The sequence below is a fragment of the Oryza sativa genome, chromosome 12, assembly GCF_034140825.1.
Source record: "Oryza sativa Japonica Group chromosome 12, ASM3414082v1".
Classification (NCBI taxonomy): domain Eukaryota; kingdom Viridiplantae; phylum Streptophyta; class Magnoliopsida; order Poales; family Poaceae; genus Oryza; species Oryza sativa.
In genome coordinates this window covers 9,224,706-9,244,080 of record NC_089046.1, presented here as the reverse complement: position 1 = coordinate 9,244,080, position 19,375 = coordinate 9,224,706, and the positions used below count along the sequence as shown (strand labels likewise).

The 19,375-nt window shown below is 43.9% G+C and overlaps 1 protein-coding gene and 1 long non-coding RNA gene across 2 annotated transcripts; both read right to left on the bottom strand.

Moving 5' to 3' along the window:
* Nucleotides 1-1,366: 1,366 nt before the first annotated feature.
* LOC4351919 (uncharacterized) lies at nucleotides 1,367-12,225 on the bottom strand. Its single transcript, XM_015763149.3, has 3 exons — nucleotides 11,952-12,225; nucleotides 2,593-4,228; nucleotides 1,367-2,449 (listed from the first exon to the last, which is right to left on the bottom strand). The coding sequence occupies exons 1-3, from the start codon at nucleotides 12,161-12,163 to the stop codon at nucleotides 1,760-1,762; spliced, it is 2,538 nt and encodes an 845-aa protein (XP_015618635.1). The 5' UTR covers nucleotides 12,164-12,225; the 3' UTR covers nucleotides 1,367-1,759.
* Nucleotides 12,226-16,315: 4,090 nt separating this feature from the next.
* On the bottom strand, nucleotides 16,316-18,326 carry LOC107279722 (uncharacterized). The gene is made up of 3 exons (XR_001542010.3): nucleotides 17,718-18,326; nucleotides 17,150-17,585; nucleotides 16,316-16,738 (listed from the first exon to the last, which is right to left on the bottom strand). It is a non-coding gene; the product is annotated as an uncharacterized lncRNA (long non-coding RNA).
* Between the last annotated feature and the right edge of the window lie 1,049 nt (nucleotides 18,327-19,375).

The window sequence follows — 19,375 nt, the reverse complement described above, 5'->3', positions numbered from 1 at the left end:
AAAACTATCTCAACCCCCCACCATTTATGAAACTAAAGCAGTATATGTCGCATATATGCAAATGAGTTACTTGAGGAGCAAACTCACTAAGCACATGAACCCCAAGCTCTTCTATGTGCATCAATTGCATAGAAGCAACGAACTAAGTAATGCATAAGTCCTGCAGATTTGTCCACTAACTCATTATTGACATCTTTTGAATAGGTGTGTCCAAGAAATCGGAATAATGAGACTTAGAGAAATGCAAAATTTAGGGGGAGAATTTCGCCGACTCATTACAGAATCTTGATATAGAAATCAAGTACCCAAAATCAATCTAGAATGATTGAACAAAGAATTGGGTGCATTGTACTCTTTTTTCCTTAGATAAGTTTTCCCAAAAGTTTCTTATCCAGGTTTTTAAAGAGGCAATCCGTGCGACATTGCAAGCGTACGCTATGTACTCTTTCTTCAATTTTTTCCCACTGGGTTTTCTGGAGTTTTGATGAGGCATAGACATCACACGGTGAGTACCCAAGGGAGGAGTGTCAAGAAACCTTCCATATATGCAACATGGAAACCTTCTATATATACACTAATTGGGCCCACATCTAAACCGTCCATATGTGCATTATAGCTACATAAAGAGGAGGGGGGCTGCTCATTGTTGGACTTGTGCTTGAGGATGATAGAATGAAGAATGAGAAGAGAGTCCCATCCTATATCTTGTATCTTCACTTTTATAGATATTACACAACCTCTCTAGACTACGGATGTAGCACAGGGGTTGAATAATAGACTGGACTATGACGAGGCATGGCACCACTACCACAGCCTTGGATAAGGACAACGGCTGAGAAAGTGGCGCCACATCAGCGAGTGGCTTGCAGCAATTCCACCTCCGACCACGTGGCCGACAGAGACGGCGTCGTCGTCATCGTCGTTGTTTCTCCCCGCACCTTCTTTGCCTCAAACCCCGCGCGGAGGGCCAATACCGATTTTGTCACTTTGTCGAGCCCATCCTTGATCTCTGTGATGGCGTTCTGCATGGCCATGGATGAATGACGAAGGCCATGGAGGTCGTCATGATGGCAGCCACGGTGAAAGCTAGGAAAGGATCGCTTGAATCTGATACCAAGATATTGTGTGCGTAGATTGAATTGGGGTGCTCGACGGGAGGGCGAAGGGCGAGGCCTGCAGCCTCCCTGTCCCAGAGCTTGAATGAGGATGGACATAGAAGGGAGGACTAGATATAGATTTAACTTTCTTGATTGATTGATTCTAATTGACTAACAACCCTATCTAACAAAGCCTAACAAACTAACTGAATACTTCAGATGGGCTGAGTTCCGTCCGAAGTCCTGGATAAATTTATTAGACGAGTACATCAGAATTGGTGTCTCTGATTATCCAACTTGTTTTAAAATGCATACAAAATACCCGAATTATGTAATAGTTGTTTCACCCCTAACATAGGTGAGCAAGTACTGAATGTGCAGTAGGTTGATGCAGATCCTTGGCCTCTTCACCTCTTCAGATAGGTTTTATCTACTGTTCCAAGAGGATATTATACGAACTGCCAATAAAGCTCAACAGTTTGTTGTAAAGTTCAACTTGAAAGTTTTTGAAATAGATGGGACAATTGACAAGATAGATAAGTTTCAGCACACATACAGATTACAGAGACAGTTTTCAGGGATTGTACGGTGTCAGTTTCCAGGTATTACTGCCAACAGTCTGCAGATCAGCATACGATCGTGTTGATAGTCTGTTTACTCAATCAGCTGGTCTCCATTGATGGAGCGGGTGTAGTTTGTGCCTGCCTCTTCTTCTCCAGAAGCTCCTGTGCTTCTTTCACGAGGGAAGCGAGAATGTTGGCAGGATTCGTGCTTTCGGTACGATCGCTGCTAGAGAAAATCATGAAGCCCTCCAGTTCCAACATCTTTTCTGAAGCTTTTAACAGAGAATGCATCAAGCTCTCCAGGTCTGCTCCGACTTTGGCTCCATTGAGATTTATCAATGATATGATCATCCTGGTAGTAATCTTCAGCATTCTCAGGCAATTGGCTGTTGCTTGTTCACTGTTTCCTTCTACCATCTCCTTGAGCTTTCCGGCGAAGCTAAATGCAGTGCCTCCTCCTGGGGCAATTTTATCAGTCAGTTCAGCCAAATCTTTATCATCATTGACCAATCTTTGAAATATTGCCTCACTAAGTGACAGTAAAGCTGCATAAAGTTTCATATCCACAGTTTGCTCTTTAACCTTTTCATCTTGCTCTTTAACTTTTTCATTTTCCTCTTTAACCTTTTCGTTTTCCTCTTTAACCTTTTCATGTTGACAAGCAACGGGATCTTGACTTTCAATGTCAGCTTTTTGTGCCGAGAAATTAACTCCCTCTGTTCCTTGTTCTGTCATTCCTGGTTGCTTTTCTTTATGCGTCCATGACACAAGAAAAATTTCTCCGAGCACCTGAAACGAACAGCAAGATATATATATATATATATATATATATATATATATATATATATATATATTGTTACAGACATTGCTCTTATTAGTTAATCAACATGAAACAAACTAAATAATATATTCATTTATTCGATATTGATCACCTTTGGCAACACATCTTTCATGGCTTCCGTCAGATTGTTGAGATAGCCATCTTGCTTGGTGTATCGAATGTACAGATGCTCCAGGATTTCAGCTGCACATATTCTGTATCCTCTGTTGCTATTTACATCCAAGAGCATTGCGGTGAGGTCCTTGAGAGTGCTGTCACTTGCTTTCAAGATGATTGTGGCGTCGCTCTTGCTTCGTTCGGACAGCATTGCCAATGCTTCACCTGCCATTTGTCTCATAAAGGCGTCCTTCTCTTCGTCGGTATAGATGAGTAGAAGTAGCTTGGTGAATTTCCTTCTGCTCTCGACGCTCATGCTCGAAGCCTCGTCCACCACCTTGTTCTTCGCCGCCATGGGAAGCTGCGTGAGGATGTTAATGGCGAGAATATAGAGCCTCTTCTCGTTGCATCCGTCGCAGTTGAGGATCCTCTCCATGGTGCCGATGGCGTCCTTGTCGTTCAGCACCTGGGAACGCAGCTTGTCGCCGGTCTCGCCGGGGGCGGTGACGAGCCGGCACATGAGCTGCAGCGAGCAGGCGACGATGTCGTTCCACGCTTCGTGGTCGATGCGGTGGAGCAGGTCGGCGCTGACGGGCGCCATGGCCATGGAGAGCAGCTGCCGTCCCTGGGTGCTGTTGATGATGATCCGCCGGTTGTGCTCCGCGGCGGCTAGCTTGTGGAGGATGACGAGGCCCTGCACCATGAGCTTCTTGTAGTGATCGGAGGACTGGGCGCTGTCGTCGTCGTCGTCGTCGTTGTCGTCGTCTTGCTGCTGGTTTCTCGGGGTGGTGAGCAGCGAGTATATGCACCGGATCCCTTGCGGGAACCTGGCGAGCGTGATCTCGCCGGCGAGGTGCGCCACGATCCTCGCGGCGTGCTCCCGAACGCCGCGGTCGCGGGTCCCCGTGCACCGGAGCGTCTGCAGCAGCTTGTCCATCAGGTCGGTGGACGACCCGACGAGCTGCCTGATGAGCTCGTGCTGCTCCCGCAGCCAGGCCTGTGACAGGAGCTTGTCGAGGATCCTAGCCCCGGAGGAGTAGTCGCCGGACGACAGCGACGACGACGACGACTCCTTCATCATCGTCACGGCGAACGTGACGAGGTTCCTCCCTCTCACCGACGACGGGTCCTTCTCGCATCCGTTCCTCGTCTGCCGCATGTACTCCACCACCGACGTGCGCCCGCCGTCATCCTCCTCCTCCCCCTCGCCGCCGAAGCTGTAAACTCCGGCGACCAAGTTCGCCAGCCGCCTCCCGAGGAGGCGCGAGGTGAAGTAGTAGAAGAAGAGGGCGCCCTGGACGAGCGCCAGCGAGTAGAGCACGTTGAGCGCCGGCGCGAGGTTGGCCGCCTCCTCGCCGGCGCCGTAGTCGCGCTGCAGCAAGCGCCACAGCGAGAGGCCGGCGGTGATGAGGAGGCCGAACAGGTAGAACACCGCGAGAGGGGAGAGGATCACCACCAGCACCACCAGCTGGAGAACCAGCAAAACGCGCGCCAGCATTAGCCGTACCCCTTCCATCCTGCAGAAGGAGCCTTTCTCCACCTTCACTAGCATCGCTGATATGGTACCCACCAGGCCGAAGAAGGATTTCCGAAAGTAGGTCAGCTTTTCGTTCAGGAAAACATCGAACACCCTGTGGACATATACTCCGTAGTATATTGCAGACGAATGTAATAAGGAGGCCGAAAATTTGACAAATTGTTTCACTTTGAAAACTTATTTCGAAACACTGCGTTAGAAAACTTCAATAAAAAGGGACCGCGAGCTTAGCACCAGCCCTGTTGGTGCTGATGTCATACGGGTCCATGCCAATCTCCTTGACGCTGACCCCCGCAGACTATAACACCTCGAATTCCATGCAATTGACAAAACTATTTTAACACGAACCCTGCTATGTCAAAAATCTAGATTCTCTGAGCGTAGCTACGTTTGCGTGCCAAAGATCTCAATTAAATCACCCTTTGTAAACTATTTGTAAACTATTAAGCATGCCCTATTTTATGGTCTGTTAAAAACTATTTTAATAAAAGAAGTGAATTACATATTGGACCACTAATATTTACATTGGTTGCACAGTGAACTAGAGGTAAACCTATATTTTCACATTGGGCCTGTTAACTGTACAATAGTTGCACATTGAACCGGTGTTCTTCTCCAACTCTCTTCTCCATTGAGTTGTATTGTACCCAATCTGTAAAGGTGTACCTGCCATCTAGCTGAAGGTCGCTACCATAGATGAGCAAGGCTCTGGGAGACCAGGACCTTGAGTGAGCTGCCGCTGGCCGGTGATCAAGCCCCTGCCCTACACTGCATCAAGCTCGACCTTGCACTGGAGCTGCATTGAGCGTTGCTCCGCACTTGAGCTCACCATCGGCGGTGAGCAGACCATCAAGATCGTGCCACCAATCTAGCTTGACCTCCTCCAATCCCTGCTTGTGCATTGGAGCTCAAGTTTGAGCTCGACCTTTGTCAGCTCAGGCCACTCGGTCGATCTCGCCCACACCCGTCACTGCATCAAGCTCAACCCTCCTAGTCCTGCAATCTCTCAAGCTAAACCTCCATCCAACAAGCTGCTTCAGGAGAGAAGTTGATGATGGGTAGCTATGATTAGGTTGAGTATCTGTTAATTGTTGGCCACCAGTGTTCGAGAGAGATAAGGGTTACGGACATTGACTGACATATGGGCCACTAGTGTTAAGTGAATTTATGGTAATAATACCTAGCCCAAAGTGAAAAGTTATGCTACCACCTAGTCCATCATGCAATGAAGGTAATAAAAACTGATCCATTATGAAACTTACTCTAATAAAAACCCAAATGCCAAGGTCTCATCAAGTTTGTCCCTGAAGCCTCTTCCTGATCAATGCCCCCCCCCACCAAATATCTCCTATTCAAATTTCAAATTTTCAAATCCAAACCTCCTTGAATTTTCCATTTTTTTCTATCCTTTTGTTCTTCAATTTATACTGAAGATCAAGACCTTTTCTCAAAAATATTCTAAATCCCAGTCAAAAGCCTCTTGAATGAAATCCAAAACTTTTTGTGAGCTCAAATATCAAATTTTGATTCAAACCACAATTCAAATCCTTCAACTACCCTTCATATATATTCTCTTGAAATTATGAAGTGCTAATGTTCCCTATAGAGACGTCCCCTCCTTTCCTTCTTCGGCCCAACTTGATCCCTCGCACCGCCACCGCCCCACGGCCACAGGCCAGCCCAGGAGCGCACATCGTACCCCCGCACACACCCGCTCACCCATGTCAGCATGAACGTCCGCCGCACAGCCAATCCCACGGGCCCACTAGCCAGCCGCACTAATCCACGCCGCGCACCCCTCCATTCTTACTTGTCGCCTAGCACCACCTTATGGCTATGAACCTGTGGACCCTCTCCTCTTCTCTTCCCCCAGTGTGCTCACTAGCTGGCCTCCCCATGCTAGCTGGAAGAGCTCAAGCTTAAGTCAACAAGAGTGGTGCCGCCTTCTCTTATGCTCCCTCTCATTCGATGAGCCCCATTTAGCCTCTTTTCTTCCTTTTCCTCTCTCTCTCTCCGTGCACCGCCTCCACCCGAACCATAGCCCACCCACCTCTGCCACCTCTTTGGTTGCCACCAGTGACATTACGTCGCACGGCTGGAGTAGTCCGTCACTGATGTCTGAACCTGCCATTTGTCACCGTTGTCCACCCCCATCCACATCTGAGCCCGCATAAGGACTCCCATACTCCCACTTATTCTCATGGTGGTCGCCACTGCTCGCGGACCGCCGTCATTCGTCGGCAAAATTTGGACCGCCACCCCATCGTCAGATCCCACTGACACCGCTCATCCATGCTAATCCCTCCTCGTACCTCATTGACATGTGGGCTAGAGACCATTTAAAGGTGATTTCAAATAAAGTGTTGATGACACTAGGCCCCACCTCCTTAACCTCCCTCCCCCATGCTGCAGCATCTCTCCGCTTGAGCTGGTGAGGCCGACCCACTAAGCCCGATCCACATTGCAAAGTCCATTATGCCTCCCTCCTCTTTGGGCCGAGCCCATTACCCCCTTCCGTATACGTAAGTCCACATTACCTCCCTCCCTCTCACCCTATCACTGACATGTGGACCCCACATGCCAGTCTGACAAAAAGAATATTCTTGAGAATACTCTTTTCCAAAATTCATTAATCTTTTCCAAAAATTCCAGAAAATCAATATCTTTTTATCCATATCTCCGCTTGACCCCGTTCAAGTCTCCAAATTTTTGTAAAAAATGAGATCTACCAATGGCACTATTAGTTGCTAAGTATAGTATTTTCTTTGTAAGATTTTGTGTTATTTTCTCCATCTTGCATGCAGTCTTCGATGATGGAAATTATTTTTGGAGCGGGTTCTCGAGATTTTGAAGATGAAGACAGAGGCAAGTCACCCTTGACCATATATGGTCCCCATTTTACAAAATGTTTTATTTGCAAATTACATTACTAGTGTGCACACTAAATTGACTGGCCTTGGTTTGTGTGACAAACCGATGGACCTACCTGATAGTTGCATCAATCCTATAGGTTGATTGATACCAGTACGCCTTGTCACTCCACCCCATGGTACCTCGGTAACTGTGCTCTTGGTCATATTGCCGATGGTCCCACTCACAAAAGCATTGCTTGTCGACATGTAAAACTAGATTGCAAAACCTTTAAAATCCCAACACGTGGTGTTGCAATGTTTGTGAAAATAGAAGTTATTTTCGAAAACACACGATGCAAAGCGGCCTTATTGGAGGCAATCCTCTATATTTGCATATAAGGATCGATTCCTTGTGGAATTACACTGATCATAAATACAGTACGATCACATGAGTGGTATAGGACATGGCTGGCTATGTAATTAGCCAGAACAATATACCTCATTTGCCAATAGGTGAGAAATGTCGGGATGTGCAGTGAGGTGACATCCCCGAATTCTGGAGAAGGGTGAGGATGCAGAAGGTTCGCATACTACTTGTTTGAGAGTGGATTGACTATCGTGCATGAGGTATCACTAGAATTGTTTTGGGAAGGCCTTGACATGAACCTTCCCTATCTACAGGTGTGGGAAGTAAGTTCGAGTCATGTGGGTAAAGCGTGCACCTCTGCAGGATGAAACTGTTCGGACAATTGCGCCCATGGTCATGGGTGTATGTGCAATGGTTCCTCTTGTGTAGATTTCTTTGCCTATGCTTTGTAAAAATGGATTGTGGGAATGAGAACCATTTACTAGAATCAGCCAGAGGAGAGAAGAGATAAGAGTTGCCTGATGGTAGACTATGAGCCATTTTCTTTGGTTAGACAAATGGCAGAGCAATAGACTTCACTAGTAATTTCAATCAACTAAAACTTGCTTCGTCTGCTTTAGTTGTTGCAAATCAATTCATGAATAGGGTTGAAGCGAAAGCCTCTTTACAGTCATGTTATAAAAACAACCCACGCTTAGTGTTTTAAAAAAATGTATTTTGAAGAAAGATTTATGAAATAAACCCAGCCCTCCTTCGAAGCTTGCATACTCACATTTTTCATGACTTGCTGAGTACATACGAACTCAACCTTATTTTTCCTCTCCCTAGAAAGAAGTGAAGTTGAAGAGTTGGGTTTCATATCTAATCCCAACCAGTTGCTTGTAACTGGGTTCTAGCTACACTAAGTTCCGTTGCTACTTCTCTACTTACTGTTTACTTTTTCGAAGTTATTCTGAAGGTGTGACCTCCTATATGATATCAACTATTTATATTATATGATGTACCTCAATTAACCACAGGTACTAGCATGTTCTTCCTGGGACTAGTACCAGCATCGCACAGTTTCCTAGGAATCGGTTCACGTTCATTTTCTGCTGCATACTTCCTTTGGTGTCACTGTAGATGGTGCTAGAGCAAGGAGTGACAGAGTTGTGGTGATACAGATGCGCTAAGACAAGGTGGCAGTTGGATAAACTTGAGAGGCAAAGGTTGGGACAGGGAAAGTGAGGTGTGCCGGTGACCATGGTGATGTCTCCTCATCAATGCCAGATGAAGCATGTATGTAGCAAGAACTTATTTTTTGGGGTTCAAAACCATCAACCATCATCAGTATCGGGTTTTGTCAAACCAGCACTGATAAGAGGGTACTAATGTGCTCTTTTGTGATGGTGCCAGTGTTTTGAGCTGTGCAAGGCTTGACAACAGCGAGAGCAGCGGGAAAACATTTTTGGGTTGCAAGCGGTAAACTACATTAGGGTTGTAGATGTGACAAGTGAAGATGGAAGGTCAACGTCGTGTGTAGTTCAGTGATCTCTGTTCAGGAGGAGGGGTTGGGAACTCATCCTCCCCGACACACGAAACAGAGCGATGGATTAACGCATGCACTACTGGAGAAACCATCCTTGGTCGGTTGCCAAAAACCACAATAGTCCCGATTGCTTAAAAATCCAAGACTAAAGAATATTTTTAGTCTTGGTTTAAAAGCACAATGGGACTATGTGATCTTTAGTCCCAGTTGATTCCATGTCAAGCCGTGTCAGGGCGATCGGGATCTTTAGTCCCGGTTAGTAACACCAATTACTAACCAGGAATAAAAATCAAAATGCAGTATATAATCCTCCATAGCACTTATCCTCTTCTCCCGTCCACACAAACTCCTCTCTCTATTTCTTTTTTCCTTATCTCTTTCCTTCGCTGAGAGCTGAGCCTTATTGGCTAGGAACGAGCGCTGGAGAAGGAGTGCTGGAGCGGGAAGACCGGGCGGCGCAGGGCGCGGTAGAGGGCCGGTCGTCCGGGCGACGGGCAGCAGCCTGCGTGACGACATGGAGGGCAGTGCGGAGGGGAGGCGGGAGGTGGCAATGGCCGGCGTGGACGGGAGGAGGGGAGGCGGTAGCGGCCGGCCGGCGCCTCTGCCGGAGAGGAGGCGGGAGGCTGCAGCAACAATTTTTTTTAAAGAATTTGTGATTCATTGCATGATCCTGCGATGTATTTTATTTGTGTGTGATGTGAATATGTGATGTATTTATGATGAATTTTTTAGAACTTATGATGTAATTTTTTTAGGAATTTGTGATGTATTTGGAGATGATCGATTTGAGGATTTGGAGATGATCCTTTTGATCTGTGATCTGTGATGACTTAGGATGTACTTGGAGATGATCGATTTGAGGATTTGGGATTTCAGGATTTAGGGATGATTCGAGGATGGAGTGTGACGGAGCGTGGGGCTCCTCACCGGGAGACCGCGCAGGCCCCCCTTTGCCGGTTCGGCCGGGGACTCAGGGAGAGATTCTAAGCTCTCTGTATGTGGAAGGCTCGCGAGACAGGAAACACGCAAGACACGGGCGATGTATACAGGTTCGGGCCGCTGAGAAGCGTAATACCCTACTCCTGTGTTTTGGGACATCTGTGTATGAAGGAGCTACAAAGTATCAGCCAGCCTCTCCCTTGTTCTGGGTTTCTAATCTGGAAAAGTCCAGTCTCGTCTCTCCGTGGGCAAGGTCCTCCTTTTATATCTTAAGGGGATACCACATGCACCATTTCTCTCTTTTTTGTGGGGACTTACCCCACCTTTTCATAAACAGACGGAGACTTGTATGGTTGCCGTCCGAATGACCTTCTGATGGGACGGCCCATACCTACCTCCACTTCCGCCGGAAGCAGGCGCGACGTGGAATCGTGGCTGTCTGCTGACGACATGACCGGTATTAGTCCAGTCACGTCGGTCATTCTTGTCCACCACGTGTCAGCTTAGCAATCTACATGCTCGCCCTTCTTCACACAACATCTTGCCTGTAATGGTTAGGATGAAGCCTGGCATATATCTGACCAGGACTAACGTGCCATCTCTGGGAGGTAACACGCTAGCTCCAGCTGGGGACGAGTGCCTAGAAGCCCTCGTCCTGACGGGATGGGGCGAGGCGTGTGTCAGATCGCCTGTCGCCACCTAACCCGCGATCTGACCGGTCTGTGACTGGTCACAGACCGGATAAACGAGTGCACTGCACTGCGTTACATGCGGCGTGACACGCTCAACCAAACCGCAATAAATGTGGTTAGGTGAGCCCCAATGTGCTCACCTAACCCATACACGCGGAGCAAAAACCCACGAGGGGTCGGGGCGCCTCGGCCCTCGGGGCCGAGGGGGGTGTGGCCCGACCCCCTCGGGGGGACTAAGAGGAGGGCGAACGCATCACCCTCGGGCCCGACGCCCCCCGAGGGTGCCAGGCTACGTGGGCGATTGTGTCTGCCTCAAGCCTCTAGTCATGATACTCCCGGTTCCATGTCACCGACAGAGTGAAATCAATATTTAATGTTAAAAACAATGAAAAAGGAAAAAGAGAGCAAATGGACCTGGCCTGGCTCCATCTTTAGTCCTGGTTAGTGCCGGGACTAGAAAATGAATTTTTACTCTAGTTATTTTACCCAGGACTAAAGATGAGCATCTTTAATCCTGGATTCGTAGTCCCGGTTGCATAACCAGGACTATAGGGGGTTACCAACCGGGAGTAAAGCTATCCAGTAGTGATGATTAATTAAGTATTACCTACATTTTATTTGAAAATATATTAATATAATTTTTAAAGCAACTTTTCTAAAAATATGCGTAAAAACACATAATTTAGAAGGCGTGCGCATGAAAAACATGAGAGTAAAATTTAGAAGAGAGGAAGAAAGAATAGATCCCAAAGAATTTTGGGCCCTGTTTAGTTCTAAAGTTTTTTTCCAAACTTCCAACTTTCTATCACATTAAACCTTTTATACACACACAACTTTTCTATCACATCATACTAATTTCAACCAAGCTTTTAAACTTCAGTGTGACCTAAACACAGTCGTGGTTAGCCAGTCAACCACGCCCATTACTTCATCTTTATTATTCTGTCCCTCCCTGTCGCTCTTTGACGTCACAGCTGTCCTGGAATCTCTGACATCAGTGCTGTCATCATGGAAATTATTGGAGCAGATCATTGATCAGCTATCTGGACAAGGAGGAGCAAAACATCTATCGCCATTCGCCAACGGTGTACATTTTCCTCAATCAGCACTATTTTCGCGCTGATTTTATTATTGACTCCCGTCAAGCAATTAACCTGTGCTCTTTCTAATTACTGACAACGTGTTTCTATAGGACTGCTAGTGTTAATTCCTATGTAATTCCTTTGCATCACAAATTCTTATATATTCCGGATAAAACTACATGAACATCAGAAATGATGCGGAGGAGTGAGTCAAGGAGCTTTTTTTCGAAGTTCCAAGCTCCAAAAGCCTTTTCTCCTTTCTCAAATTTATTACCAGAAACAAAAAAAAAAAAGGAGACAACGAATTAATAAGCAGCAAATGAAGCTTGAGGAGCAAGTTAAATATAGATCACTAACCCAGTTGTTTGTGCGAGGGTGATGACGGTGAGACTCCAGAAGTCCTTCTCGAGCATGGAGACGAAGCCACCGAGGAGGATGAAGGTAGTCCACAAAACCACCAGGAAGCCCATCCCTCTGATGGCCATGGACAAGTACCCCATAAATAGGGCATAACTATTGATCATCACCACTTCCACCCATTGAGAGTCATCATCGACATTGTCAGCCATTGTGTATCACTTCTTTGTCTTTCCCAGGAGATCAGTGAGGTCTCCTTTTGCAACACAAACAGTATGCCGGCTGATATATAAGCTACTGCTGTCCTAATATAGTAGAAAAAAACGGACCGAGCACGCGGTTAAACTAATATAGTAGAAAAAACCAGACCGAACCGACAGTTAAACTAGAACCAAAGCCTGGCGCAGTACGGTTTGTAGGAAATTCCGTTCATGCATGTGAACCAGTGGAAAACCATCAAACCGGATGGTTCTCTAGCGAAATGTTGCAAAAGTGGGGAGTTGAACCCATGACCTCGTGCATGGCATGATGACATACGGTAAGCGTACCGCGCGTTTCCACGTAACCAGCTGTGCAAGTGAAATTTACTAGATATCAAAGGGTAAAGTATTATATTTCGCACTGTTAAAATTAATTAAAGTGAAAGAATAATTATGTCATCTAACTGGTGAACTGGTGGACCGTGAACCGACGACCTCACTAGGTTAGTGATTGAAATTTCGGTTCGAAATTTCAGAAATTTCCCCACCGGCAAGCAAAAATCTCATCCAAAATTTTCATCTTTTTCCAATTTCCTGTGAATTTGATAAAAGTTTATTTAAATTCGTTATATTTTAAAATAAATTCGGCCATCAATTTTCCGATGTTTCAGAAATTTCAGTTCTACCCTCCCCCGAAAAAACATAATTTCGAGATCGCTAACCCTGCACAAGGTTAATCCCCGATCCGACTTTTTTCGCTATGATCCAAAAGTAGGTAGACGTTAATTGTCGATGCACAGGAAATGTACTAGTCCGCCCACTGGCTAGCCGACGATGAAGAAGTCGGTAGATCTTTGATGGACTCCAGAAACATCTGGTCCATCATGTGAAGTTTTCAATTCTACTGATCTCTAATTTATAGTTTCTGTTTTAGGGCATATTTAGATTATATCTAAAATAAATCTTACTCCCTCCGTCCCACAATATAAGAGATTTTGAGTTTTTGACCACTCGTCTTATTCAATTTTTTTTGCAAATATAAAAAACGAAAAGTTATGCTTAAAATACTGTAGATAATAAAGCAAGTCACAAATAAAATAAATAATAATTTTAAATTTTTTTTAATAAGACGAATGGTCAAATATTGCAAGCAAAAACTCAAAATCTCTTATATTATGGGATGGAGGGAGTACCAAATTTTAGCAGTAACAAAATTTTGGTAAGATGATAATAGTATCAAAATTTTGGTAGGATTTCTTATGTATTTACCAATTTTGGCAACAAGCTAAACGTAGACATTTTTTTAGCAACTTTACCAAAAATAATATGGTTAAAAATGACATCAAAAGCGAATAGGCTCTTAATGTATATTGGCAAGATCTTGACTCGGAGCAATTGGCAGATCGCAGAAGGTGACCCACTATTTCATATAAATGTACTAGGTGCAGACTGCAGACCAAATGTGTGACACAATAGATGTAGTGAATTCTCAGTTAAATAGGATGAAACCACTGTTCAACGATGAAATTTCTGCGCAAAACATAGGTATTACTCTCCTGTGGTGATATTGTTACAGTATTGATTTCATACATGCACAACCTGTGACGATCCATGGACCTGAAGATGAAACAAGATTTGGAAAAGCAGTTTCGTGCACGTACAAAAATGACTCTACACTGAATTAGGACCTGTTTGTTTCGGCTTAATATTATTGTAACGTAGATTGTTGAGTTAGATTACTGTAAGCTGAATTATAATAAGCCAACATATATAGAATAAGCTATAAGCTGTTTGTTTCTCTGGATTATAAGCTGTTTGTTAGCTGTTAGCAACCCAATAAACTAAAAAAAGAACATTTAGAGTAGATTACTAGATTAAAGTAATCTGGCTTATAGATTATAATAATCCATCATAATAGGCTATCTGTTTGTTTCACTTTATTCCTAATAATCTAAATTATAATAATCCTAATCTGAATCAAACAGGGCCTTATTCTATTTTGTTTCCCATGTGTTGTCATATGATTTCACACGTCCTAACAAAAAAAATTGCGTTAGATAAAGCTTCTAGCCATATGTGTGGTACTGACTAGTAGCAAAACAATTAATATGCTTGTGCTTAATGGAAGTAACATAATCCTCCACCTCAACCTTAATTAGTTTCCAATTTCTAGCCTTCTAGCCGTGTTCATACAAGATCTGCCATTATAAATTTTATAATGAATACGTGCATACATCTTCTTGGCAAAGGCAAAATTCTACTCATTTGTTACTTCATGTCCTTGTTGGTGATATGCCCTAAAGGAAATCATAAAGACGGTTGTATTATATACTATGTTTATATATTTATCTAATATTGTTGTTTGAAATAGATAACTCATTATTGGTTAATGAATATGTGATTCTTTCATGAGACTCTTTGCGTTGTATGTTGCTATTTTTAAAGGATCCCTGATCAAATATAATATGTAGAACAAATATATTTTAATGATAAGCACATGTATTAATTGATGATCATGTCTTATGGATCATGGTATAGAGATACTAAATTAATAATATGGACACATCTTGGGGAACATGTTGTTAGATAGATACTGCAAGAGCCATATGTGTTGTGTCATCAGTGATTTCATTTAGTGTTGGTGTTGAATCCTTAGACCTAAGATTATCATGGTTCCCAACATGTGTAGTAACTTATATAGGGACTGCTAAACACTACTCCGTAATTGGGTAGTTATAAAAGTAGTTTTCGAGTATGCTATAAAACATGTAGTGGGATATGAATAATCAAGATGAGATTTGCCCCTCCTATGGAGAGATATCTCTGGGCCCCTTGATGTTATAGATTATAGAAGTGCATAGCCATGCCAAAGGTGGTTGAGGAGTCAATCACAAGTTATGTAATCTATCACAAGTTTGAGTGAATGATTGAGCTATTAAAGAATGTCACATATGTAGCCTTGAGCTTAATCGATATCGTGAGGCAAAGGGGTTTATACAAGTATACACTAGAGGTTCAACCGTTATGATCTTTGTGTATGCCCGGTCAGTCAATACGTTCTGCTAGGGGCCACTGTTGACATGTGGACTGAAAAGGAGTTTTCGGGTTACAGCCGAGTGTGCATGAACCTACAGAGTCGCACGCTTAATGGGCCGAAATAAGGGGATTGGATGGAGATCCAATATGTGCTTAATTCGGGTAGGGATCCGAATAGGAGTCCTATGGGCCTTGGAGATGGATCCTATATATTCGTGAGAGATGTGACCGGTGGAGGCATTGCATCACGTGAGAAACCCTAGCCGCCACTCTCCTTCCCGAGCAAAAAACCCTAGCCGCGTGCGAGTGCTAGCACATCTGCGCGTGGCGTTCTGTCCCTGTATGTGTAGATACCGGTAGAGTCGTCGTTGCCTTGCGGTGCTGATCGGTGTGGGAGTACGGCGAGGAGAACGCACGAGGAGGAGAAGGTCGAGCCGGTGCGATCAATTACTTCCTCTACATCGATGCGCTACATCGCGAGGGTTCCTTCGCCTTCTTAGCGCTTTCTTGCGCTGCGCAGCGCGTCGTGTGGTAACGATCTATGATCTACTACTTGCACGGTTCCTGGTTTACGTGGTAGAAAATTTTGATTTATGCTATCGTAGTCTACGCGTATTCTAATAGTCCTAACATAGCTCATTAATATTCATATGGGTATAATGTTGCAAATGCATTGTTATAAAACATGCACCGAAATCAACATAGGTAGTCAAGCGCGGAACAACACCATACAAGATCCAAAGTAATAACGATATGGATGCACAATATTTAGAAATGGAGTCTAGCCATAGCCCACATCTCTGAAAGTTCTGATTATGAACGCTCCTCCCTGATATAGCATGGTTACAGCGCATCAAGGTATCCATCAACCGACTAGGCTGCCGCCCAATCATCCCTCGCATGTGCTACAGTCACCTGGTTGTGTACAGCTTTTGGATGTAGTGACTGGGTTTTTAATCTATTATCTAATTAAAAAAATGTGCTATAGTTACCATACGGTTATATGTGCTTCTCTATTTAACAAACTAGGTGATACCCCGCGCGTTGCTGCGGGATTTGTAAGAAGTGATCATGATATTTTAAGTGCTGACAAATGCCCAAGCATTACACAACAAAGTAATCAACTAGGGTAGGAACAGTGCAAATAACTCTGAAGAAGGGCAATATGAATGTTGTACAAATATATACATGTAGTCTGGTGCGAATAATGGGAGTTCTTCATTGAAAATAGCAGATCTCAATTCAGCGATAGTGCATTTGTATAGCTAGAAGTAGCTATCAACTTGTCAAGTGTGAATGTGTGATTTCCTGAACATCTTAATTTCCAACAATTAATGAATCTCTAATAAAAAAACTGCTGTATATTTACCTGTTTAAGTGGTGTGCTGCTTCTGAACTCCTTTTAAGTATCGTACAAACCCTAATCTAGCTACCAACTGGAGTGATTACTTGATTAGTAAAGGAGCATTGCGGGGTTCATAGAAGTGTGAGCAGATAGTTTCAAACCGTGGAGGCAATGGATATTGTGTAATTAGCAGATCATATTCAAGCCTGAAATTAAAAACATGTACAATTAATTGAGTGTCCAACATAAGAATGTGAAATTATCTTAAAACACTGAAACGTCACTTAGCCTATGATTGGACACATTCTCATTAGCTGAACATGTAGCTGAATATTGGGCATCAGAGCTTGTTTGTGGGTAAACAACAACTAAAGAATACATCATAATTGATGACATGATCTAGGAAAGTCACCCTGTAGGGTGGTAATAACACTACTTGATGAAAATAGGCAAAACACCATCAAAATGTAGAAGTGTGATGAAATAGGAAATTTCATTTGCAAAATGTAGAAGTGTTTTGTATGGTTAGTAAAAGGCCCATGCAAATTGTTATTGCAAGATAGAAAAAAAATTAAATGCAGGTTAATGGGATACAATTATAGAATAGCAGAATATACCTGGTACTGTACGCTGCTGAGAATTGCGTTCATTTGTTCTTTGATTAAAAGTGCTTGATATGATTGCCCCTGGCATAATATTAAAAGTGCTTGATATGATTGACACTGGCATAATATGGTATATTCCGATAATAAGAATTAAACAGAGAATAGCATATTGCAGTTCTGAAAGTTTGATAAATCACCTTTGCATTAAAGAAAAAAAAAACCTCATCACAGAAAATAAAACTGAAATGAAATGAAATGCAGCTCTCCAGTGTTTTCGAGAAAAAAATAAAACTGAAAATTGAAGGCGAAATTTAGAGGTAAGTGCTATAAAATCCACGGGAAAGTAGGAATGCAAGATATAGCATGAAAGAGAACATCAAACATCACCTAACAGTACAATGAAAGAGTGAAGCTTGAACGAAACCAATGAACCAAATCTGCGGATGCTCTGCACATATAAATATGATTTAGCTCAAGCAATACCAAACCTCGATGCAATAAGCTGAAAGGGGCTTAGATAAAAGTAGAAGAAAAAAACATGAGAAAAAGGAAACATGAAGATAAAGTCCTCAAGTCATACCCAAACACTGTGAGAAGACATCTGTGGCCAGGAACCGGATGCAGGTTGAAGAAATCGATTTCTGAGAAAACTCAAGTGTGCTGATGGAATTGATAATTGATTTAATTGCCACAGTTGATGCCTTGCAGTTTCCTGGATTTGGAGAGAGAGACTTGGTGGCGCTGCACCATGCTTGTGAGGAAGGATGCAATTATTCGGCTAGACATGCGGGAGAATCACAGGCAATAGGCATTATCGATTTGCGACGGAGAGTCATATGCTACTCATCTACACATCAGAGCTGCAAAACAGATAAATCACAGAACATATTAGTACCAAATATGCCTAAGACCGGCGCTGTAGCCCTCGTTCGCCGTGACCAACGCTGCTGCCCTCGTCCGCGTCCACTGCCGCCCTCAAATGCTGCTGCCTCCCTCTTCCGTGTCCGCCGCTGCCCTCGATCGCCGTCGTCCTCGTCCGTGACCTCCGCCGCCGCTGCTGCCCTTGTCGCCACACTCGTCCGCGACCGCCGCTGTCACTGTCGTCATCGACAGAGTCCGTCGCCGCCGTCGTCATTGTTGCCAGGGCCAGGGAGGAGGCGAATAGGCGATGAGGCTGGGGGGAGGCAAATAGCCGTGGGGTCCGGTGTGGAAGGCGATGCGGTGGGGGGCGAGCGAAGGGACCGAGGACGTGCTACGAAAACGCAATGAGGACCGCTCAGATGTAATCCAACGGCTGACAATTAAATGATGACGTGGCTTAACTAAATATTAGCTTTGGGTCTTAACTTTATAGAAAGAAGGGATAACCTAGAGTAGACTATGACTCTAAGTCTATCATACACCTATTACAATTCTAAGTACTAATTTGAAACAAAGTACATTTTTGCTAACAGTCTAACATGTATAGCCCATTTACGATACTCAAAACACCTTGGAATGAAAAAAATAGCGGCATGATCTTTTCTTATTTAGGAAAAATAATGGAAATTAACCAGCCGTTTCCTATTGCATGATAGGGTAAACACCAATGTAGAGAACTCTATGTATATACTTTAGCAAGTCAGCAGCAACAAAACTATTTTTCTGTTATATCTTAACGGGAAGAGTTGTCTCCATAAAGAGAAAGTCATGCTAGAAGAAAACCATATGCATATGGGGTACTATCTTCTAGGAGGGCCAGAAACAGCTTTTCCGTACTCTTAGTATTCTTGATGCATTCCATTCCAACTCTTTTGGTTCTAGGCGATTACATTTTATAGTCTCTTGCATAGGAAACAATAGAGTTTAACCCTGTATTTCAAACCCTGTAGTTCACGGTACTTAACTCGAGGTCCTCTCTTACTTGTACCGATTTCTCGCAACAACGTGCAACCATTCTTCACATGGTTTGATGGTCGAAACTGGTCGATAACGACCGTCAACCGCGGGGCAATTAAGACATTTTGCATCGTTATAATCATCATACTTGCCCTATAAAAGGAGTTTTTCACTTCACTTTCAACACAACTTAAAGCTTGAGCTAAATTATAAGAGGCGCTATTGTACTATATTATATACTAGAATTAGGGAGAGAGTAGAGTAGAGGAAGTCGGAGGAATTCCGGAGTTGTCGGTAATCCTTTTCTTATTTCTTTCACTCTGTTAAGTACTCTGCTTTAATCGAAATATCATTGGGAGT

Bases quoted from the DNA above. Each gene is read 5' to 3' on its own strand.
- LOC4351919 (XM_015763149.3), bottom strand. From the start codon at position 12,163: ATGGCTGACAATGTCGATGATGACTCTCAATGGGTGGAAGTGGTGATG. The intron at 4,229-11,951 runs GTTAGTGATCTA...ATATGTCCACAG, and splicing joins ACCCTCGCACAAACAACTGG to GGTGTTCGATGTTTTCCTGA. The intron at 2,450-2,592 runs GTGATCAATATC...TGTTCGTTTCAG, and splicing joins TGAAAGATGTGTTGCCAAAG to GTGCTCGGAGAAATTTTTCT.